This window comes from Sitodiplosis mosellana, unplaced genomic scaffold (genome assembly GCF_009176505.1).
Source record: "Sitodiplosis mosellana isolate CC-2019 unplaced genomic scaffold, AAFC_SMos_1.0 Smas_scaffold_3, whole genome shotgun sequence".
NCBI classification, from domain to species: domain Eukaryota; kingdom Metazoa; phylum Arthropoda; class Insecta; order Diptera; family Cecidomyiidae; genus Sitodiplosis; species Sitodiplosis mosellana.
The window spans coordinates 10,565,583-10,589,752 of record NW_022595246.1 but is presented as its reverse complement, the minus strand read 5'-3'; the positions used below and the strand labels follow the sequence as shown (position 1 = coordinate 10,589,752).

The following is a 24,170-nucleotide window of genomic DNA, read 5'->3' as shown; positions in this document are numbered from 1 at the left end:
TTAGTGTGAAAATAATTCTTTTTTCATTATATTTTCATATATTTTTTTGAGTTGACCAGAAGATGTGGACGGCAATGTTATTCGTTCGTTCTCTAAACACTGTCATGAGTTGCAAGAGATACGTTTCTAAGTAAAATGTAAAATGAATGGAAAAGTCGATGATGACTCTCTCCTTCATTTTTTAAAATTTGTGGAATATTTTCTATCGGCAAAAATATTCATATTTCTTTTCTAACTTTAAAAAAGCATGGAATTCTACAAGATTCTTTATTAAACTTAACTACATGTTCGATTGTACTAAAAATGCATGCAAGATTTCTGTTTGTGGACATGGAATTATGTGTTTGTGTGTTTGTGTGTTTGTGATTTCAGTATAAAGAAGAATTACATTCAAGTTCGAGTAGCATACGTCTTGATTGGCTCAATGGTAAAAAAAAATCATACGAATCAAAGCAGATACATTTCCTATGTGAGCAATTGACGAGATTCATTCAAACACAAAGTTTTTACATCTGTGTTTTCTTTTTTGATCATTCGTTCATGCATAAAGCTAAATTTAGTTTTAAAACTTATTGTCGATGGTGTGTGTGTTTTTCGATTATAAAAATGTTATTCATTTATCGGAAGGGTCATTTATGGCCTAGCATTCGGTTGTCTCTTAAACCTAGTGAAAAATTCAATTGCTTTCGAATGTTTCTAGAGATTTGGATATGTATTTAATTTAAAGCATTTCTTTGCATTCGCAAAATGCACTTTTTGTCCAAGCTTGTGTTCTGATTATGTTTGAGGTTATTTTTGCTAGATGTACAGATAAATCAAACTCTAAAAAAAATCGGAATATGGTACATACTGCTAACAAAAGTAAGCACATTCAAACCAAAGAAATACTCATGGAATCTTCTAAGTGATGCAAAAAATGGACGAATTGAAATTACTAAGAAAGAAAATCAGATCATTCAAATAATAAAAAGAATTTGTTTGCAGAAAATGGACGGTTTTTAAATGTATACTTCATGCAATGAAAGAAAATCGATTGGTTTCTTTTGGATTTCCTGACTTGGGAGGATTGGTTCAGAGACTCGACTCGACTCGACTCTAATCAAATCAACTTATTGTTAACAACAGCCAACTGCTGTTGGGTCGAACCATACGAAAATGTCGTACTATTAGCACAAAACTCATTGAGATTATTAAGATTAGTGGCACTGGTGACTTGACAGCTGCATTGTAAATCGAACAGTATGGACACTGCGAACTACCGCACACTTCGCAAATATTCAGCAAATACGTTGGGATGTAATCGAATATCGTCTCGTTGAAACGCTCTGTGAAATGAGAAACGGTTATGGATTAGACACTCATTTCAATGGGATTCGAACAATTTTTCAATCAGTTCGGTTTTTACGGTGAAATATTTGAATGTTTTCTTTGCAAAATAGTCGGATTGGTCAAATTACCTGGCGCATAGTAATCGTACACTCTCAATGGCAAATAACGCGACATATTGGCGACTGGATACCATCTCTCGATTGTAAAGTTTACGCAAGTCTCTTCTTGGTCGAGCTGAAAATGATTGAACAAAATGGTCAACAATTGTGAATGAAAAAAAGGTATGAAAATGTTCAAAGTAAAAGTGATTGATTTTCACAGAGAGAAAATTGTCTTTTCCCTAGGACTGGTTTCACATGATTTAAACAAAAAAAAAGATTGAAGTGTTTGTTCTAACTTACATAGTCGAAATAGAAAAGAACTTTGTTGTTAAAGTAACGAGCCCGTTGAAGGTTTCTCACGCGTTTGCTCAAAATGTAAGCATCTAATTTCTGCTGTTGAATCCAGTAACCGGTTGGGATGGTCACATCCAAAACAGCCATTCCCGATCGAATTGATTCATTCAAATGGGTCCATCTGAAATGAGGCAAAAACGAATTAATATCTTTCACACTAAATATGTTGTACAATGTCAGGAGGAGAAGCTGTTATTTGTTTAGCAAATCGTAGAAATGCTATTTTTAACACCTTGCTTAGCGAGATTTATCAAATTTCATTCAAAGAAAAGCCAATTCAAACTACTGAATCTATTGAAGGTCAATATTTCTACTCTAATGAAGAAAGAAAACCATTTGGGCCCAAAAAATGACACCTAACCACCGAACCTAACGCCTAATTACCTTTGGCACGAAACGTATGAAATGTGAGACTGATTTCTGCCGTGGAAAAGCAAGCGTGGTTTCAAATCAAATGACTGCACTGGTGGTTTCGTTTGGTATTTCTCGATATCGACGTTGTATTGAACGTGCATTTGTAAAATGGCATAACCGGCACCTTTAGCTTGAACTTTAATCGTTCCCCATGCATTCGGAATCTATACAGACATAAAACAGAAACATCAATGATATAATCCGCGGAAATTTTCATTAAAAATAAATCAAAATCATTTTCATTGGCATCGGAATAGAGCAATTTCGATCGCATCACTTACATCGAGCGATTGGAGTTGAGCCAAATTATTGTCGTTAATGTTGAATGTGTGCGTTTTGCTGGTGGATGACGGTTCGACTGAAATAGCTAATGAAGATACGTCTCGAATGCGCGTACGAACGGTGTATTCGATGAGTGCTTTCATTGCGGCGCCGGTGTCCTGTGTTGATGCCCAACCGCCGTCCGTTAAACGTTGAGTGATGAGCCAGCGTACGATCGGTTCAACGAATAATTCACGGCGCGACACATAAGTTAGCAGAGCATAAGCAGTGGTTTCGATATTCAGCGAATCATATTCGTAGGGCAATCGAGGCAAAGAGAATGGTTTCTGATTTTCCCATTTGGTTGGTGGCGGTGGCAATTCTTCGCGGCCCCAGTACATGTATTCACCGATTGTACGAGCATGTTTTGCCAAAATGCTAAAGGCTTGTTCGGCCGTCGGTGTCTTGGCCAACATCAGCGCATATGCAACCAAAGCAACATCATACGGATCACCCGATTCATCGAGCAATTTCAAATTTCGATCCAACCATTGTATCGCTTTTTGCTGTGCTATCGCCACTCTTCCAGTCAAACTCTGTGAAAATGAAACAAACGCAGAAGAAGAAGAAAATTGAGAACACATAAATATAATTCTTGTTCAAGGTTACGAATATTGACGTAAACATGTAAAATAATTAGCTGCTAATGACACTTACGCCCGATAAATCTTTCACCGTAACAAGTGTGATGAGAACGTGTGCGGTGAGTGAAATGTTTCGATATTTAATGTGATCGTCTCTCAAATTTAGTGTGCTGTTCATTTTTCGATCGGGTGACCAGGTAACTTCGTAGAAAGCACCTTCAACGGTTTGATGCCGTAGCACATAGCGAATGGACTTTTGAATGACCAATGGATCGATATACAAGTAATTTTCCCATTCATAGAACGATGCTTCTTGGAACATTCGCGCACAATAGGCGGTCAACCAAACGGATGAGGATGATGAATTCCAATCCGAACGGAACAATGAGAATGAACCGTCTGGCATCATGAAACTCAATTGCCGCTGATATCCAATGTTCATGTGATGGAATGCATTCTTTTCGGTCGTACGATTACGTTGGTTAATCAAACGCATGTACATTACCGTATATAAATTGGCAGCAAAACTGAACATATTTTGTTCGGCCGAATCCATTGGCAAGTAGATTAAACTTGTTGCATTGACTGGCATTGTTGGGAAAATCGGTCCGACCACATCACCCACCACCGAAATGCGGGCACGATTCGAACCGAAAACATAGTAACGATCCACATCGTACGTGATGAGTGGGGTTTCAGTGACATTGACATGTAGGTAATGCAACACATACGCACGGTTACTCAAATCCAATAAATACGATTGATGACGATGCTGCGGAACACCATCCGGTTCAACGTGAATCATTCGCTTGATTGTGTCCGTTCCCAAGAGTGTTGCACCGTGAACGGTTACTTCTATGTCACCGAATCGTTGTGGAACAATTGGCAAGTAAACAATTGTACTGCCTTGAGCATCCAGATAAATGAAGAACTGTTGTTCGCCGAATGAGGTGACCGGATTGTATGAACGAACGATACCGTTTTCTTCGACGTGAACGAATTTATAATCGGGTGAACCATGCAAAACAACTGTTGCTTCAATGGCTGTGGTTTGATAATTGAACACGGTCACACGAATACCAACTTGTTCGCCTTGTCGACAATCTGTTGGCATTTCCACGTTGATGAAGAATGGCTGCACGCCTACATACTCAATGGCTTTGTTAATCATTCCGAAGCCCATCGTTGGACTGACACTAAACGTTGATACCATCCACAGAGCTGGAATTTCAGGCACATCCACCGAGAAAATGTAGCGTCCGTGTGGACCAATATTGATATCCTTCCATAGCCAAACGTTTTCATAATGCCGCTTTATACGGTTGAATCGATACTTTCTGAACTCTGCGACTGTTGTGAAATTGTTGTAATTACAATTTGACTCATCGGTTGCATCGTCACAGTCTATAAATCCATCACAACGCTAACAAAAATGGGAAGAAAAGTAAAGAAAATAATATAAAATAAATATGCAAGACATAAGAAACAGTGTGAGGGAGACAATTTAGAAAAAAACCTTATATATTCGATCATGATGAAAAAGATAAAATTAATGAATAATCGAAATTAAAATGAATTTGAATGAATAAAGCTCAGATTTTTAATATTTCAATTAACTTACTTTTTGAATGCTATAGCAACGGCCGCTCAAACACTCTGCATAGCCAAGGGTTGCATTACAGAATTCATGACGACGTGGAACAATGCCATCCGTGAAAATCACCAGACCAGCATATTCGAATGTGCGATTAGCATCGATACCAAACGAAGCCGATGGATAATAAACAAGTTCGTCTGGGTTACCCTCGTGTGAATACCATGTTTGTTTGTGTGTTCCATTGGTTTGTTCGTCGAATGTGCTCATTTTTGTAATGACATTGGCATAAGTAAGCTCATTGCCCGCTTGCATCGTGTAAAATGCATTGTCAATGCCCGAGAGACCAACATATGCACCCGGTTCACCAAATACGGCCACTTCAACTCGTTCTCCGGTACGTGCTTTGCGATTATTGATATAAACAGTGAAATTATTTCTGGAAATGCCATTAACGGGGAATGTCAAACTGTCACTAACAATTGTTCCATGCTGACCAATGTGCCAGACGACGAACGTTGAAACGGGTGCCATTTCAGCCGACAGAGTAATTGCCATTGTTCGAATGCCTTCTGTCATCTCCTCTTGACCAGACAACAAAATAATTCCCTTTGACATCAACACATAATTAAATGATTCTGCAAAGAAGTTCGTTTGCACATGAAGTATGATGTACTCGCCGACTTTAGCATTATGTGTACTGGTGTGGATTTTAATTTGATGATTCTGCGGTGAAAAGTGTGTAGCCAAAAGTAAATCAGCCGAAGCTCGTTCGCCTCGTCGATCAATGAAATTGGCCGTTAAATGCACTTGTTGAACATCAGTTAAAAACTCATGACTCTGACGATCATCAGCAATGTTCAAATCATTGCGTAGATCCAATTTCATTTCCCAAATGCCTGCCTTGTCGGACATTCTCAAATTGCGAAGCGGATAATCACGACGACCGCCCGATCGACTCTCCACAAAACCGGTAATTTCCATCGTCTCCGGGAAATATGGATCAAAGTACAATGGTGATCCGTCGTGGTATTGAGCAACCAAGTAAAGCATGTACGGCATTGTTGGCTTAAACACTTGTGGCGAACCGCCCAAAAAGTGTACACGAATCGATGAATTGTAAACACGAGCCATTGCATAACCTTGAATCACTTCATCATAGAATCGTTCGCCGACGGTGGCTGTGATAAGTACCTCAAATCCTTGCGTCGATGGCATCAGAGTTTGCAGTTCGGACATTGGATATCGGAATTCGTAAGTTCCGTTGAAATAACGCAAGTATGGCAAAGAGCTGTGATATTCTTTGGTCCAAGGATCATACATTTGTTGATTGTCGGGTTTTTTAATCCAGAATGGCCACTCTTCGTCAAAGTTGAAGTAACGTTCGACGGTGTATTGATCCTGGAATGAGTAACCGGATGGTGGTGGCTGTGCTGAATACGATTGGTCAAGTGGCGGTGGATTCTGTTGATTGATAGCTTGTTGTGGATCAAAATTTTGGCCATAGTTGAAATTAATATTCGGATTGTATAAATATTGTTCGTCGATATTGTAATCGGGTAAATTTCTCGGACCAGTGTTACCGACACGATACTTTTGATTGATAACCTTCGGATTGTGCCAACCAAGTGGTCGAACTGTTAATCTGAGCGTTAAATTTCCGTTGACCGGTGCCCCGCTCGTGAAATTAGCCATGATTTTTCCGTAAATAAATGGATCGGTGTTGAAGAAGAATGCGGGCATTGTAACGTTCACCTCGTATCTCGTTTGATAGTATTCTTCAACGCTGAATTTATGCTCTTCAACTTGACCTTGAGCAACCACACGAATCGTCCAATCGCCGTAAATTGGCTGATCGGACAGTTGATATTTCAAACTAACCGTGCCCAAATTTGATTGACGAGACAGCCAACGACGCAAAATGTGCTTATGCGGATCAATCATGTAAACATCGATTGCATTATCGAAACCACGCAGTGAAGTTGTGATTGGAATGGCACGGAAACGCACAGTTTCACCTTGCATATAAACGGGCTTGTCGGTTTGTACGAAAATCGTCATGGATCGTTGCGAGAAAGTCAATCGAGTCTCATTGATGAATGCAATTCCGCCCAAGGCTTGTGCATAGACACCTTCAATGCGAAGCTTATAATCGCCCGGCACACTCGTCGGTGGCACTCTCATCAGCATTGTTTCTGGTATGCCAATTTTAATCTCTTTCGTATCGCCGCTGATTTCGACGCCACTGCGTGAAATTGACGCTCGCACCGTGATTGGAATTTGCGATATGAGCACTTGCACCGATACTCGATATACTTGGCCGGGGCGAACCATTCGTGATGCGACGATAAAATATGTTGGTTCGTTGAATAGATTATTTGCAACCATTTCCAAGAAGCTGTTGGTTCGGTACGGCGTACGACCACGATTAAAATCTGTTGGGGGAGTGGCCGGTGTGACAGGCCTGCCAAATGTATCGAATGAATTCCGGTTGTTGCTATAGTAACGACTGTCATCATTGCTGTTCACGCCACTGCCAAAGTTATTGCGGTTTCCGAAAGGGTCCCGGTTTACATCGCCCGTGCCATAGTTTGGATTAGGGTTGAATGGATCTCGATTCGAATTGAACGGATCTTGATTCGATTTAAACGAATCGCGATTATAGTTTGGATTATTTGGATTATTCGCATCATTGCTGAATGGATCATAGTTTCTCGGTGTCGATGTTCGTCCATTGCCGAAAAAGTCATCGTTGTTACCGAAATAGTCGCGATTCTGATTGAATTGATTTCGATAGGCTTGATCGCCTTGTGGCGACGGCGTGGAAACATCAAATGGATTCTGTTGATTGTTTATATCATTGCTGAAGTCATTTTGAGCTGTGCTCCATCTAGTCAATACGATTACACACAGTGTAATACTGACGAAACGATTCGAGGACCATAACGGTAGCCTCATTGTGGTGTGGTGTTAAATTGTTTATTGTTCCAGCTAAATTCGATCCCTGCGGAATGAAATGAGAGAATAATATAGAAAAATAACGGTATAAGTAACACTCTCACAAAAAAAAAAAAAATGAAAACGCACTGAATTACACAAACAGCGAAAAATGAAAGAACAAATATCAATTTCCGGATCAATCGATAATTATTATTTTTAGAATTGAATTTTAAACAAAGAGGGAAAACAGAGGCAGTCAGGCAGACAGACATACACTCTCCACTTTCACACTTAACTGCACTCTGCTCAATCAACTGGATCTAATTAAAATAAACCGAATGCACAAGCTACTCTGTGTGTCTGTTCTTTTCTACTCCACGGCCTAATGCAATTGAAATTGAAATCGAATACTATGTGCTCGAAGCGAAGCCGAAAAAAGAATGTGTATACAAATACTTGAAACAGAAAAAAAAATGTGCGTATTGAATAACGCGCTGAGTCGGACATTTATTTATATCGTTTCGCTATGACAACAACCGATCGCATTGTTTTTCTTGGCTCTATTTTATTGGTTTATCGTTAATTTAAATTACAAACATAAAAATCTTTCGCTTTGCCGTCATCACTGCTGACGGACGAACGGATGTAAAAAGAGGCAAAGAATGCAGAACACTCGTCAGGCTATTAAAAATGGCAGTGTCCATGTGCAATGTGCAGCACGGTCATAATCGTAATCGCAGCCGTTTTTGGGAGTGTGCAATACTACAAAACGGAATAGACGGAGAAAAAAAAAGTACGAAAAACACAAAGCTGCACACAGAGCCCAAACAATAATAACAATGCACGGCGAAGAGATTGAGAGAGGGAAATGAAACAGAACAGACAAAATAAAAACTGTTACTCATAAAACACATGCTCATCCAGGCCTAATGCTCTGGAGTGGTAGAGATATAGATACAGGAACGAAGTCGCATATGTCACAATAAACAACTACAAATGCGACTAAAATGCGCACGTCTGCTGCCACTCGACACAATATCCAACCATTCATTCATCTAACTGTTCGTTCGTGTGTTATTTTCGGTAAGAACGGTGAGCGCACACACTCTCTCCTCAACACACAGACTCACAACGTAGCACGCACCGTAAAATGTATATGTATATATATATATGTAGGGAACACACAAATGGTAATTAGTGTTTAACATTTGAAATATGATCGGATTTTGGGGTGAGCAAAATAACCATATTTCATCGATTTGCTCGCTGCGAGCGCATCGAATAATCGCATTCTCCGTTCTGCGAAACAAAGCGCAAAATTTATTTTCATCAAATTCAAATTAAAGAATGCGCAGATGGATTCGTCGGTGATCGGTTCTAATTGTGTCTTGTGTTTTTATCACAACCCACGCCCAAATATAGTCTACTCTGATGATACATTCCACAGGTGAATCACAAACACGATACCATTAGCATTCTTAATTCCACACGCACACACAAATACACAAAACAAACTCCAATGAATTTTTACCGAGTTTTTTTGTTCCCAAATTGCACCAAGAAAAAAAAAAGAATTTAGCAAACTGATCGATTACGTTCGTTGCGAACGCATGAAAAATGAATTTACGCTGAAATCGATGAAAATCGAGCGGTCAACGCCCAACAAAATCGTTGTTTGTATAATTCACTATTCCACCGTGCATATACACTTGAGTAATCCGCGTACACACTCTCGACTGTCAGACGGACACAGAGAGAATAGTTTTTCAAAAGCGATTAACTTAAAATAGTGGCGTCTCAGTCACTCTCTCACCTGCGATCGATGGACGCTAATATGTGTGTGTGTGTCTGTGTCTTACAACTACACACGTTAATTGTATTATTGACAAGAGGTTTGTCTGAAATCACCCGAAAATAAGAAAAAACATCGGATTTTATGTTGTTGCCACCGCGGTCGTCGTCGTCTTCACAGCCGCCTTCGTTTTTTTTTTTTAATTTGTCGTCTTTTTTTCGAAATTTCTACACCAAACTTTTCAACTAAATATTTCAATTAATAAATTAAATAAAAAATTACACCGCAAATTCTTGGTTTAATTGAAATTTAATTACATCACTGTGTGTGCACTTAAGAAACACAAGTTGTAACAACGAATCTCTTTCGTTGTATGGTTAGAAATGCTATGAATGCAAGTCTCTCTCACACCATCGAACTGAGGAAAATAAATTATGGTTTTCGCTCTCTCGCGTCCGGAGCAACATTAACATAACAAAAATCGCATCGAACGTAGCTAAGGTACACTACAACACAGTACACACAACAACAACAACAACAACAACAAATCACACTATCTCACTCGAGCGTACACACGAATGCCGTGTGTATGTGCATGGCGAATACAGTCGAATTAACGAAACAATATGAAATTTATTAGTATTTTAAGGTTGGCGCTAACTGCTTTAGGCATTGTTGACATATTGACTGCTCTCACTTGAAAATCCATTTGTTATTTGACTTTAAAATTTTCAACACATTAGCATACAATCCGATCGGAATATCGGTTAGTTTCAATGAAAAATGAAACGAATGTACTTACCTTTTTTTTCCTGTGAATTCTTCCAACAAAATTGTTGCTTCAATTTTAAATGTCACCTTTCTTTTGTTCAATTTTAATTGGAAACTTCTATTTACACAAGACATTCGCGTATTATCGTGCACCTCATACCACTGAGCGGTTGGTTAATGTCACTTCATAATTGTCATCGATTTGAATGAAGGGTACATAATTCATGCAGCTGTCGTTTCGAGCAAACGACATTAGATGTCGTTGATTGCATTGTGGTGATTGGTGGACGCGACGCAATTGTCAATGTTTGTGTTGTGCTAGTCAAACGTACAATCGATATGCTCATCTAAGAGAATTTTTCTCTCTTTTATTTCATTTCGTTGCGTCTCTGAATACAATGTGAATAATGTACTGATTGTGATGAATAATTATTTGCACACCATCCATACAATTCATTCCAGTTGTGTGTTATTGTGTGGTGCGTTTTTGATTTGACGCTTATATTCGTGTAAAAATGTAAACTGAGTTTCACTTACTCATCAGCTTGACCTAGTGCATGCAAATTTGAATCTTTTTTTCTCTTCGTCATCTCAAAGATTGTTTTAATTCATATTTATTTGGTATGTGTTTTAACAAAATCGCCATTCAATTGACGCGACAGTGTTCTTTGAAGAAGAAGAAAAAAGAAGAAGTTCTGTGGTTCAAACATTCGGGTCAATTTGAGTGAACAAAGACTCTAATTGCCATTCACACAGTCTGTGTATGGATACAACGAGTGACATTTTAATTGGCAACACTCATTTGATTGATTTTTTTTTTCGTTCGTTCTGTATTTGGTGCAATGTCCTCTGTGCCATAGTTCACCGTTGAGCATAATATGCAATCGGTCGAAGGCTTTTTCATCCATCGCCAACACAAAGGATAAATAATATCGTATGATAATTTCCGTAAATGTATTGTGGAAAAAAATGCATGGAATTTGACATTTCAATGACAATTCCTACACAACAACATCTAAAATGTGAGCACACAAGAGAGAAACAGAGTATTGAAGTTTCCAGTTTTGTTATCTGGTTTTTGAGTGAATCAGAAACTATACGGTCAATACAAGTAGTAAATGCTTTTCGACTATTTTTGGCAAATATTTAAAGTTCAATCGTATGGAATTTTAGCGATTTTTACAAAGATATTGTTGATTTTCGATCGTAAGCGGATCGATTTAATGGAAAGTTGAGCCGAGTTTTGACAGAATGAACAAAGAACACGATTTACCATATAAAACACTGTCTGCAAAGCAATGAATTGTTTATTTTGTCGCCAGTTTGAAATTCGATTAGAATTCTGTGTGCAATTTGTGGTTGTAACCGCAGAAAAAATATATATCAATAATTCAAAGCGAATTAAAAATAATGGCAAGAAAAGTCCAAAACGTTTACATTTTTTATGGGCGTCGCAATTATTCACGATTCTTATCAAAGAACGATGATTGAATACCTAAAAACATGATTATGATGATGAATATGTTTTTGAGCAAAAAAAAAATCCATTAATCATAATGTGAATGCATTTTCGTTGCAGACTCGCAAATAACGACGAATTGAAAGTAATCTCTCCATGATCAAAACACAGCAATCATCAATAAAAAGTTTAAAAAGTAGCAAAAAAAAGAGAACAGAGACAAAGAAGCCAAAACAAAGGCCACGAACAAAAATGATAAACAAAGTGTGTGTATTAAATACAAACGCGTACAAACAGCTGTAAATAAAAGGAACGAACGATTATTCAATGGATGTTTTGGCCAAGTAAACAAAATTATTGATAGAAATCGACACAAGCAATAAAACAAACATATTCACGGTTATACCGTTCATGTGAATAGGAAGCGACAACTGTTTTCAAATTGCACCAATAACACGTTGGTGCGAAAGTGATAGAAAGAGCAGAACAGACGAAAGAAAAAAAAATATTGATTGCCAATACACCGACAATACCGAGAATCGCACACATCAAAGACTGAATTGGATCGGCGTTAATTGAGCGCACATGTATGCCTTTGCAAGTGCGCGATGGATGACAAACTAAGCATTAAATCTTCTGATTCGGTGACGACAAGCGGTGAATATGAAATTGTACCCGAAGAATTAGACACAACGCAATTGGGTACATCACCAACACTGAATATCGCAAACAACGGTAATTTTAACGATTTGGAGAAAAATTTGGACGAAGTCATTCATGAACTGGACAATACAACAGCAACAACCATGGCTGACATAGACACTACACTCACAGGACAATCGAACATTGAAACGGGTAAATGCCACGTAAATTAACTCATTAATTTTTATGGATCATTGTTGCAAAGCAACTGTAAATTGATTTTTATCGTTCCATTTGAAAAAGAAATTCGGTCTCATTTTCGATTATCGCACACCAAACAGAAGAAAAAAAAAAACAAATTCGTTCAATGCCATCATGTATTGAGTGCGAGCAAACTAACATACATTCGTTCATTTAATGCGAATAAGTCACGGTGTTAATATGTTTCAAGTGTTGACATAGAAACAAATGAGCCTTATTTTTTTTCGACAGATGAAAATAAATCAAACAAATCAGTGAAACGATCTGCTTGGTCAACAAACTGAAATGTATATTTTTAATCGCACAGTAAGAACCAAAAAAAAACAGTATAAGAAACAGTGGGAAAATAAAATCAAAACACAAGCGCATCTGTATATACAGTGATTGGCAATCAATGATTGCGGATGAACGACGAACCACACGCACTGAGCACACACACACACCATTGTTGAACCGAAAAAAAATATCCCAAATCAATTCAGTCGAACGGGATCTTTTGGACGGTGATTTTCAAATGACAGTCACACCACTCACCACTGAGTGTGCAGCAGGTGTAGAAATACCAACAACAAAACCTAATAGCATTGACATTACACTGCTTCGCTTCCTAAGATTCACTGCACTTCGACACGAACTACGATAACACAATTTTCTTTTGTTCTTGTACAACAACGACCAGAACTGTCGTGCATCACCAGTAAAATCAGTACAGTCTTTTAATTAAATTACCGATGACGTTGTTCATCGAATGAAGTCGTTCAAAAGTCATTGAAAGATATTGAAAATGTTTCTGCTGTTGTGTGCAAGTAAACACATGTTTCTATTCAGAAATTGTTTTGTGTAAATTTGAGTGGGTGACACCAAGAATTATTACTCATAACTATTTTTTCGTTTTGTTCGTTCTTTATCAATTTATGCACACACAGATACTCGACGCGCTGCTAATAAACTGGATGAAAGCAATACGAATAAAGTAATAGTTGGTGACCCGCTGTCGCTGGAGACAGGCCGACCTCAAGCAAATTCACCGGACGCAGCGGCGAATAAACAGAGCGACATGAATAAAGTCGGACAATCGGTGTTCTATGACTGCCTCGAGCTCAGTCCAACCGCTGAAAAACAGGATTTCATGAAGCCCGAACAAAGTGACACCGATGATGAAAGTAAGCCAACACCTTTTTTTTCATTCATTTTTAGTAGGAGTTTCTGTTTTATTATTATTGTGTTCTGTTCATCAATTTCGAACGGCAATCGATGGGTATCGTGATGAAAAATTCAATTTAATTTTAAATTATGCATTTATTTTACCTTCCAATCGAATTACTACGTCGAATCGAATTGAAACAAATGTTTTGTTTATTTTTTTGTCGCAGTGTCTGATATTGATCAAGATTGTACAGAGTTTGCTGGAGTTACGTATCTCGGTTCGGCCAAAATAAACGCTCCGAAATCGGAAAATGAAATTTTACGAAATATCAATGAAATGAACTCACATTCACAGTCAAATGGCATGAAAGTGTCAGTAAGCATTCCGTCTTGCTCTGAAGGATATGTTGTGTAAGTATTTGCTTCGTTTTGTGATGAAAAACAACTGTAAATGTACATTTGGTGTTTATCGCGTTTTATGTTGTTGTTGTTTTTTTTTAGGCTGCATGACAGCGATACGAAAGCCGTTATTTATCGATATGAAGTGAGTCGTATCATTTTCTATTTTCGTGGTCCTACTGGTAGCCCTGACCAAGCATGCTTTGCATTTACGTTCCAAACGGGAGAAGCAAATGAATTGAGCCCGTTATTCCATTGCCATATATTCCGATGCAATATTCCAGAGGCTGTTAATCAAGTTAGCAGTAAGTGTGTCCTTTCTATTTTCTCTTTTAAATGACAATTTCTACTTTCATTTGAATTATCGTGTGATAGAAAGAAAAATCAAATCAATTTTCCAATTGAAAAACATTTTGCAGGTTGTTTCTCGAAAGCATTTCAGCCGCCAATGTCGGCAAGCATGACAGTGAGCCTGGTGTCTGGTGTTGGTGATTTTAACAACGCAATGACTTCATCCATTTTATCGGATGTGTCTGGCAATCCAATCAATTCGGCTGGATATGAATTCATTGTTTCGCTACAAATTCGTGAGAAAATGGGCAAAACATCATACAGTGCTGTGCCACGAGATCGATCCGGTTTCAAACTGCGAGCCAACACAGACAAAGAGCTCACAATTACGGTGAACCAAACGCCACCATCGAATTTGCCAATGTTATACATCGAACGATGTTTTGGGGTTTTGTTGAATCCAGGCAAATTACTGCGTCAAGCTGACATGCAATTACTTGATATGGTCTCAATGGGCTACAACAAAACCGAGCATCAATTCAGTCAGAATCTAACGACAAGCAATCCAACGCCATATTCATCGTATATGATTCGATCCGAATGGAAGGCTAACGACAAAAACTTTGAGCAATTGAATGTTGAGTCGACCAAACTGAGTATAACAGTTGCCGTTGATTTAGTAATTCGTGGTATTCAAGAGCCGGTTCGTTTTGTTATCGAAACAGCGGTAATGATTCAATCACAGAACGAGATGCGTTTGATGGACGTATTTAGTAGCAAAAAATCGATGTCACAACGATTTTATTTGCAATTGAAAGACAGCGGTGATGGAGGTTGGGAGGTTAGCTCAATTGATCCATCGGATGAAATTGTCGAGCCAACCACTTCGACATACGCACAACCATCATCGATTCTAAAAAACTGGGGCTTCAAATTGGTACGATCAACTAGCACCATTTCCATTGAACAAGACGAAAGCCCGGGTGATTATAGTTCAGATGGTGATGAACCGCTACTTAGTGGCACCGGAGAAGTTCCACAGGATTGTCCACAAGATGTACTCGAAGAATGGTATCCGATCATGACACAAGATTGGGAAGGGAAACGACCAAAGAATCTACCGCATTTAGTTCGGATGGGCATTCCAGAGAAACTCCGCGATAAAATGTGGCAACGTTTGTCTGGTGTGGAGAACAATACTGATTTAATTGATGCATATCGTATGCTGTTAACAAAAGAAACCAACTGTGAAAATGTCATTCAGCGTGATATTAATCGAACCTTTCCAGCGAATAAATTTTTCAAGGAAATCGGCGGTTCTGGACAAGATGCTCTCTTTAAAGTTTCCAAAGCGTATGCTGTCTACGACAATGAAGTCGGATACTGTCAAGGTTTAACTTTTATTGCGGCCAGTTTATTGCTTCACGTAAGTGGAACTGAATTTGATTCATATTGAATTATTATTATGGGTTGGAATTCATGTTCTAATGAAAAAATCATTCCATTTTCATTGCCTTTAGATGCCAGAAGAAGAAGCTTTCTGCGTTTTAGTGCAACTAATGTACGAATATCGTTTGCGTGATTTATACAAAGATGGCTTTGAAATGCTTTACGTTCGTCTGTACCAATTAAATCGCTTAATGAAGGATCAATTGCCAAAGTTGCACGAGCATTTCGAGCAAAATGGAGTTGAAACGCACATGTTTGCTAGCCAATGGTTTTTAACGTTATTCACCGCGCGCTTCCCACTTTATTTAGTTTTTCACATTTTAGACGTTTTTTTCCTTGATGGAATGCAAATCCTCTTCCAGATTGCAGTGACACTGCTCAATGAATTCGAAAGTGAACTGCGTACACTGGATTTTGAGGGAATACTCAAGTATTTCCGGGTTACATTACCGAAACGTTGTCGTAGCACAAATTTGGCACGTAAACTTATGAAAAAGGCATGCGAACGCAAAGTTAAGAAACTAAAGCAATATGAAGAAGAATTTTTGGCACAAAAAGAATTGGCCGAAAAGAAAGAAGCTGCCATGAAAGAATATGAACTTCGATTCGAAGAAGAACGTAATAAGTATAAAACGGAAATTACAACGCTTCAAATCAAATTGAAGCAAGCAGAAGATAAGAATAAGCTTGAAGAAGAACGTAAGAAAACAATAATTGATGACTATAAACAGATTATTCAACGACAGGAACAGCAAATGACCAAGCTAAGTGATCTGTTGACAGCTTTGACTGTAGGTCTTATGCAAATTTTTGCGAAAACTGAACAAATATTTGGAATTGTTCGATTTTTCCATTGAATTAACGTGTTTGATTTTCAAATTTCCAGGAAAAGGCTGCAAAATGTACAACATGTTCAACGAACGATGTGGATCCGTCGTCTGAGCTGAGTAAAAAGAGTGAACAGTTGGGTGCAAAGCAACCGCTTAACAATTTGGGTCCACTGGATCCATTGGAGAATGCAAAGAAGCAAATTAAAGAGCTTGAACTGGGTTTGGCTCAAACAAAACTCGAACTAGTCGAATCTCAATGCTGCAACCAAGATTTAAACCATCAGATGAACACATTAATCGCCGAAATACAAAGCGCAAGTAATCGCAATAGTTGGCAACCATGGCTCGCAAAAACCATCAGTTCAATTCAGGAGAAAGTTGCATCATCGAAACGTGATACACCAACATTTCAATCATACACATCACAGTCGACACACTCATCAAATAATTCATTGGTTTGATCCGTTTTCTATTCGTATTCCATTCCGTTGTGTGTTAAATGCACCCGTAGCATTTGCATATTCCACCCTCCACTTTCTGTAGTTCCGCACCCATACTTGTTATCGTAGATCGATTCTAATCACCAACCGCACTCGGCACTAGCATGCTTTGAAATTACCGTACCTAAACGTAGAAACGTAGTTGTGTTTGTTCTCTTTTCTTAATCAACAAATGCAATACTAATCACACACACTCTTTCTCTCTGGTGCTATTTTCTTTCCGAATTGGCATGATTGCATCCAAAATACAGGAACAAAACCAGGTCTCACCAAGTTTACGTCCAAAAACTCTACCAAGTCCTTTATCTAGCACCGGCCGAATTAGCTTAGATTTTAGCAAATTGGATAGCCCCACATCAAATATCATGACTGGCAATACCAATCCGAAGTAATCAATCATACAGGATTTTGAGCTAATTACATTTAATGGCATTTACAAACAACTCGTATTTATAGTGGTAGAGATACAATTGCGAAAACAAAAGGCTATATGCAATCTATGTCTAAAGAAACAATGTTTTTATTTAAGATTTTCATATTGGAAATATATATGTATACTATATTATAAATATATACCGATGGAAACACCGCTAGCTGTTCTACTTTATTTAGAAGGGCAAAAGGTAATCATTTCAGCGATTATTGCGGAGCAAAGAAAAAACTTTGTCTTTGCTACATAATGACTACTATACGTCTAGCAACCATCTGATTGATACGACACAAAAAGGCAATCAAGCACGTTTCGGTAATCATTGCTGCCATTCGAATGCAGAAACACAGAGTGTTGAATCGGAATTTTCAGCAATCGGTCCATCCAACAATTCAAATGAATATCAATAAACTACTAGTTTGAACGATATGGGTTAGTTTCCTTCGATACAAACCAAGGATTAAATGAGAACACTTTTATAGATGATGTTCAGAGATAGATACAGTATTTCTCCTGTTGAAATGAACTCTCAGCCAATTTTACTTCCTTTAAAACTCAATTTTATTACTCTAATCAATCATTTCGAAATACAGAAAGATTCTGTTGCACAACAATTAATACCAATAAGTTTTGGCTGGCACTCGGTCTTCATTGATGCCCATCTCATCCATAATTTCCATTTCAAATGTTTTCAACTTTGGATAAAAAGTGATTTTCTCCACGTCTTCGGCTAATGTATCCTTTTCACGTTCGTAATATTTTGATTTAGTTTTGTAATCATAAGTTTCTTCATTTGAGGCTGGAATTGGAATTTCACGTCCCGAACGCAAAGAAACGCGAATTCTTGCACCATCTTCCGAATAGCGCCACTCAAATTCTGTTGCTTGAAGATCAGCTGGGTCCACCAATTTTATTTCCGTTGTTACCTAAGCAAACAGAGATGAATGATTTGCAATAAGTGATTGGTCAATTTTTGAACATGAGAAATGTGCTTAACTCAATACCATAGATTAAAACCTAATTCTCAAGTTAATTTCAACAGTTCAATTCATTTTGCTTACCAATAACGGTCTCTCTTCTCTCATAACAATGCCGGGGAAAGTTTTCGTTTTGCCATAAGTGATATATTTCCAATTTAATCCTTCAACAAACACCCAATTTCGCTCTTCGATGATTTGATTGATAATTCCTTGTTTGCCTTTGTCCGGACCAGTCATTATCTCTACACGATCGCCACGGAACCAACTCCATGTTTCTGAAGAAAGTTCCAATTTTCATGTGTTAATATAAAGTAAACATCGTTCAAACAGAGAACGTTTTCCATTGAAATGGATTCATTTGACTTGTTCAACTAATCGAAATATAAATAACACTTTAATAAAAAAAAAACAACTGTCTTCTCTTACCGATTGGTTCAACAAACACTTTCTTAGCCTGTTTGCCTGGTGCGTTATCAAACCAAAATTGTTGCGTCCACGGTCGGGCGGTAGTGAATATGAATCTTTGCTTTTCGATAGTTCTGGGTAAGTAGCGTGGATTGCCTCTTGGTGTTTGCCACTCAATCTATATCACAAACATTTTATCTGAATTAAAGTCACTGTTTCTACACCCAATTGGGTGAACATATATCAAATACCTGTCTCATGGCTCGTCGAATGTATGATTTTGGTAAGTTTGAATATTTTTCGGTCATCTCACCGACAGCACCGATTTGTTTGTCCCATCGTGCTTTCAACAGAGTTTGTGTGAGCCGCATTCTGACAAAATCTTTATTTTATTTCAATAATTCGGTTCACGAAATGTGAAGAAAGAAAACTACACAACATGTATGAAAAAGTATTTGTCAAAAGATTTGTCTGTTTTTAGAACATAACCTCAACGGTTCGGTGTAAAATTGTGTTGGTATGCATGTATATGAGATAGCGCGTAATATTGACAGCTGTCAAATTCAAAATACACACTGTTTATAATTTGTTTTTGCAAGCGGTCATCTCACAATACGTTCCATTGTTTGCATATATCGATCACAGCCAAAATGAACCGAAGAGATACCAATACCGATGACGAATCGGTCCTGGCGGGATTGGAACGATTAAAAATTGATGATTCACACGTGAACAAGATGAGCCGCAGACGTTCGAATCGAATTCAAGAGCGTGAGGAACGCCGAAAGACGCTTGAAATCAATTTTGATTGGTTCAACAACAATTTGCCGGTGAAGAGTAGCCCCGTGAAAAAGCCAACAAAATCGGAAAATGAATTCGAGCTAGAATTCGACAACGTTCACTATCAACGAGCAATCATGCAGTTCACATATATCAAGAACAACGAGCATTTGGCACGGCACAAGAAGAAAAGCAGTGATGACATTGGCATTGGTTGCGATTGCATTCTGAAACCTGAACAAGTGGCACGTGGCGAAAAGGGTTGTGGCAGTGATTGTTTGAATCGTGTAATGTCCATTGAATGTGACCAGGACTGTCCACTTGGGCCAATGTGCAGCAATCAACGCTTTCAAAAGTACGAAAATGCACGATGCGCTGTGTTCATCACCGAAATGAAAGGATACGGACTGTTTGCATCGACGCACATTCCAAAAAACAAATTCATCATGGAATTTGTTGGCGAGGTGGTTGCCATGAGTGAGTTCAAACGACGGAGCAAAGAATATGAGAAGAAAAAACTTCGTCATTGCTACGTAATGACTTCATCGGGTAATCATCTGATTGATGCGACACAGAAAGGCAATCTCACACGGTTCGTTAATCATTCGTGCGATCCAAATGCTGAAACTCAAAAGTGGACGGTCAACGGAGAGTGCCGAATTGGTATTTTCAGCAAACGGCCCATCCAGCAATTCGAAGAAATTTCAATAAACTACCAGTTTGAACGGTTCGGGTAAGTTTCCTTTGTCAATTTAGCGCGTATCAGTTGTTTTTATTTCATTTCTTGCTCCTTCTTCTTCATTGTTGTCGTTTTGGTTTGGCTTCATTTTGACATTATTAGTTTATTGAAAAGAAGCTAAATCGACAAGTATTTGAATAATCTATCGAATCGATTTCAAATTCAATCATTTCCTTCATAATAATCGAACAATAACTCATACTGTCCCATTTTTATTTTTGCAGAAAGGATGCCCAAGCGTGCTACTGCGAATCTGCAAACTGCAGTGGATACATTGGTTCCAAGTAGAACATTCCTGACTTTGCCAAAAAAAAACCATGCATTTGCATGTGTTACAGACGAAAAGCTTAGATTTTATAAGTGACAAATATTCATATTATTATATATCAAACAGTATTATTTTTGTTCTCGTATTCGAATATTCATTTATTTCATAAATATCCACAATATTTTTCATATATATTCATTTTTATATCTCGTAGAAAATAATTTTCAAAGTAAAATGCTATTTTGTATGCGCAAAGAAAAAAAAATTGTTGCAATAAAAAATAATGTACAATTCTTTAAAAAAAAAAAAACGTTCATTAAAATTTGTGCAGCAATTGTGTTGTAGTTTATTCGATGTCTAACCTTGTATCGGTTGCATCATTTGTTCGCTGTTGTTTCCAGGTGCGTTGAATGTCACAGAGTCGGTCGTATGCGCGTTGCGATATGTTAAGGCTCGGCATTACGGCTTCCAAACCTTCTTCTTTGATGAAACTTAAGCCACATAAACTGAAGTAAGTATGGAATGGATCCGGTGACGATCCTGGCCACTTGGAAAAACCGCCGGTAATTACATCTTGAGTTTCGAGCAAGTATCTGCAAGAAAAGAGGGAATTCGATTAAAATGAGAGAAGTAGATTGTTTGAATGATGCCAAGCGTTCGATTTTCAATACAAAATGTTGGAATTTTCAAACACTTGGCAAAAAATGGGTTAATCATTAAAATGAAATAGACGAAGTGGGTCAAAAATCAGTGTGAAATTGTGTAAAAAGGTTATGTTTAACATTGGTCATCCTTACTCTCGATTACTACTGAAGTTGGTGAATTGAAATGCGCCCAAGATTTTCAGTGTTGCTCCTATCCAAAACGAATAGCAAGCATCGCTTGGTTTGTTCGGTCTTCCATTAAAACCACTTTCCTGCTTGAAAAAGAAGAATCGATGTCGTTAAAAAGTTATGTGTGTCATTCGTGACGGTTGAAAATGCACTTAGAGGTGCACATATAAGCGAATAATCCGAATACAATCTAGTGTCAAATTACCTGTCGAAAAACAAGCCATCGAATGAGTTTGTCCCTCGTCGATTCAGATAACACATCCATTTGGCCGCTCAAGTGAAGAGCCGCAATCGCGCAAAAAGTGGTTCCGCCATGAGATTCCATCTCATAATGTTGACTTATGCCGCTATCGTATCTCTGTAATCAAAACATAATTCCGTTTTACAACCATGGGAAAAAAGTAATAATGCAAAGTAGAAAAAAAAACAATCACGTACAATACTATTTTTAATGTAATTTGCCATCAATTGTTTATTTACGGAGCCCCAATCGTCAAGCATATAGCAAATGGCGGCTGCGCAATAAACGAAACGCATATCATGTTCGTTGCCCTCAATTGACGCACTAAAGCTGCCGTCTGTTCTTTGAACAGCTGCAACACCATCGACAATCGCCTTACGATTCAGTCGGCTCAAATCATCGCCGAGTGTCACTAGCATCGAAATACCCGTATAAGACATCGCCAAATGGCCCCATTTGTACTTTTCGCTTCCGCATGTGCTCGCATCCGCATCTTTAATATTAAGTGTTGATGAGCCCTGGAAACCGCTACAATTTGGTGAATCATTCGAGATAATTTGAAAGCGATAAATCCAGTCGCATATCTCACGCCGTCGATTCTCCGATAACACATCCAATGAGTTCAGCACATCCAAACCGCATATGGCAAAGAATGCCAATGTGACTCTATATAAAGAGATGAATTATCTAAATTACATTGCGGCTTAAGATACGATTTTATTATCTCTCACATTCTCTCGATTGTAAATACGAGAAAATTAAATTGGCCAATAATTGATTTGTTTACCTTGTTGAATCGTGCGATGCCAGACGTGGTGGTAAAACATCCAAACAACGTTGAAAATATTTGGTATGCCGTTTTTTATTCACAATATTATGAACATTATTCATATTGGCATGGTAATTGTTGGTCATATCGCTGGTGTTCGTACTACATGCATCAGTTGACATCGTCAGCACTCTGATCCATTCAATTAATTTATACATATATTAATGAATCAATGGAAAACAATGTGGAATTTCTTTTGTTCGTGTTCGTGTTCGTGTGTGTGTGTGTTTTTGGTTTTGATTTTTATATCCAAAAACAAAAATGAGTCACAATGAATGAATGATGTTTGATGGTTCCATGGAATTAATACACACAAAAAAGCACACACAAAATGAGGAATTCGTTTGAAATACCAGCGAAGACGGAAATCCTTGAATAGATTTTATTCTTTCTCTTTCTCTTCCCGATCGATTATTTAATGATGAATTATGCGAACAATGCAAATGTATTTACAACAACACTGTGCATGCACTGCGATGACACACACACACACTTTTCGACGGAATTTGCAATGAATTTTTTCGACTTTACACACCAGAAGTGTTGGTCCATCGAATCAAAACTGACTTACTTGGGCACATTGTTTCGCATTTTAAATGTGTGTATCAGTTAATAACGGTGCTAATTTTATTGGATGGAGAATACAGAAGAAACAAAAAAAAAAACAAATAAACAAATAAAAGCAAGTCTGTTGTTTTTTCTCTCTCAAACAACAGAAATGTAAAAGAAACGAGCGATATTTTGCTGCTAAACAAATATTCGCAGACACACACTGGTTTTATTGACAGGAAAGTTTGGTGATATGGGTAGAAGAGCGCAAAGTAAAACGATGACACATGCTGTATGAGTGCGAGCGAGACAACGGCATGAGTGTATGCAATCTTGGAATATCAACTTTCCAACTGTCATGTGTACGTGCAAAACATTGAACGCACTCACTGGCATTTGAGGTAAAGAACCTTACTTTCATCGTTTTCTTTCTTTTGGCATAACCGTTCTTCGGTGCTCATGTTGCGGTCTTTCTCACAACATTCAATTCGCCTTTTACGTCAATTGAACAAAGTAAATGCGTTGTTTCTGCTCCATCTAAGTCTTCTTCGATTTGATCCGCTTATCGGTGAATAATTATTGCACGTTTTGTGTGAATCATTCGATATATCTTAGTCGCTCGTTGAATGACCTTCACGTTACTTTGTACGTATGTGAAATCAGATGTTGACCACAAAATCGTCACAAACTTTGAGAAAATCTCAACGAATAATTCAATTTTTAAAGGGAATGTGCGCGTTGTTTCTACATGAACCGGTTTTGTATCAATAAAAGTGAGATTGATAACGCATCAGCCGGTCTTTGATTTGTAATAGATGAAGAAGAAGAAGATTGAAAGTATTTGTACTTTGATTTTGCCTTGCATAGGTTTTTAACCGTCGCGCGGCAAACAATTGCCATACAAAAAGAAAATATATTCACGAGTCTCTTAAGGAATAG

The 24,170-nt window shown here is 38.0% G+C and overlaps 5 protein-coding genes across 25 annotated transcripts; 2 read left to right on the top strand and 3 right to left on the bottom strand.

The window, feature by feature from the left end:
• Nucleotides 1-253: 253 nt before the first annotated feature.
• Nucleotides 254-10,589, bottom strand: LOC129566116 (CD109 antigen). Of its 4 annotated transcripts, none has more exons than XM_055441719.1 (8): nucleotides 10,232-10,589; nucleotides 4,725-7,701; nucleotides 3,177-4,526; nucleotides 2,480-3,055; nucleotides 2,169-2,362; nucleotides 1,731-1,905; nucleotides 1,458-1,563; nucleotides 254-1,325 (listed from the first exon to the last, which is right to left on the bottom strand). In XM_055441719.1, the coding sequence occupies exons 2-8, from the start codon at nucleotides 7,653-7,655 to the stop codon at nucleotides 1,105-1,107; spliced, it is 5,553 nt and encodes a 1,850-aa protein (XP_055297694.1). In that variant the 5' UTR covers nucleotides 7,656-7,701; nucleotides 10,232-10,589; the 3' UTR covers nucleotides 254-1,104. The 4 variants fall into 4 exon arrangements, with proteins under 4 accessions (XP_055297694.1, XP_055297693.1, XP_055297692.1 ...); XM_055441718.1 differs by lacking the exon at nucleotides 10,232-10,589 and adding an exon at nucleotides 9,451-10,044; XM_055441717.1 differs by lacking the exon at nucleotides 10,232-10,589 and adding an exon at nucleotides 9,169-9,996.
• LOC129566118 (rab GTPase-activating protein 1-like) lies at nucleotides 10,474-17,766 on the top strand. 14 transcript variants are annotated; one of them, XM_055441732.1, is made up of 10 exons: nucleotides 10,507-10,609; nucleotides 11,780-12,003; nucleotides 12,081-12,514; nucleotides 13,489-13,725; nucleotides 13,936-14,119; nucleotides 14,210-14,412; nucleotides 14,527-15,824; nucleotides 15,919-16,638; nucleotides 16,734-17,132; nucleotides 17,429-17,766. In XM_055441732.1, the coding sequence occupies exons 3-10, from the start codon at nucleotides 12,268-12,270 to the stop codon at nucleotides 17,567-17,569; spliced, it is 3,429 nt and encodes a 1,142-aa protein (XP_055297707.1). In that variant the 5' UTR covers nucleotides 10,507-10,609; nucleotides 11,780-12,003; nucleotides 12,081-12,267; the 3' UTR covers nucleotides 17,570-17,766. The 14 variants fall into 14 exon arrangements, with proteins under 14 accessions (XP_055297700.1, XP_055297701.1, XP_055297702.1 ...); XM_055441730.1 differs by having other exon boundaries at nucleotides 10,513-10,717; XM_055441731.1 differs by having other exon boundaries at nucleotides 10,588-10,679.
• A 378-nt stretch (nucleotides 17,767-18,144) lies between these two features.
• Nucleotides 18,145-19,379, bottom strand: LOC129566122 (probable 39S ribosomal protein L24, mitochondrial). The gene is made up of 4 exons (XM_055441742.1): nucleotides 19,244-19,379; nucleotides 19,014-19,170; nucleotides 18,669-18,862; nucleotides 18,145-18,533 (listed from the first exon to the last, which is right to left on the bottom strand). Exons 1-4 carry the CDS (start codon nucleotides 19,361-19,363, stop codon nucleotides 18,222-18,224), a joined length of 783 nt encoding a protein of 260 aa, XP_055297717.1. The 5' UTR covers nucleotides 19,364-19,379; the 3' UTR covers nucleotides 18,145-18,221.
• A 263-nt stretch (nucleotides 19,380-19,642) lies between these two features.
• On the top strand, nucleotides 19,643-20,875 carry LOC129566121 (uncharacterized). Its single transcript, XM_055441741.1, has 2 exons — nucleotides 19,643-20,505; nucleotides 20,736-20,875. The coding sequence occupies exons 1-2, from the start codon at nucleotides 19,643-19,645 to the stop codon at nucleotides 20,797-20,799; spliced, it is 927 nt and encodes a 308-aa protein (XP_055297716.1). The 3' UTR covers nucleotides 20,800-20,875.
• A 35-nt stretch (nucleotides 20,876-20,910) lies between these two features.
• Nucleotides 20,911-23,537, bottom strand: LOC129566120 (geranylgeranyl transferase type-1 subunit beta). 5 transcript variants are annotated; one of them, XM_055441736.1, is made up of 6 exons: nucleotides 23,254-23,463; nucleotides 22,641-22,814; nucleotides 22,051-22,519; nucleotides 21,818-21,970; nucleotides 21,577-21,695; nucleotides 20,911-21,372 (listed from the first exon to the last, which is right to left on the bottom strand). In XM_055441736.1, exons 1-6 carry the CDS (start codon nucleotides 23,271-23,273, stop codon nucleotides 21,126-21,128), a joined length of 1,182 nt encoding a protein of 393 aa, XP_055297711.1. In that variant the 5' UTR covers nucleotides 23,274-23,463; the 3' UTR covers nucleotides 20,911-21,125. The 5 variants fall into 5 exon arrangements, with proteins under 5 accessions (XP_055297711.1, XP_055297710.1, XP_055297713.1 ...); XM_055441735.1 differs by having other exon boundaries at nucleotides 21,577-21,698; nucleotides 23,254-23,461; XM_055441738.1 differs by having other exon boundaries at nucleotides 21,577-21,698; nucleotides 23,036-23,460.
• Between the last annotated feature and the right edge of the window lie 633 nt (nucleotides 23,538-24,170).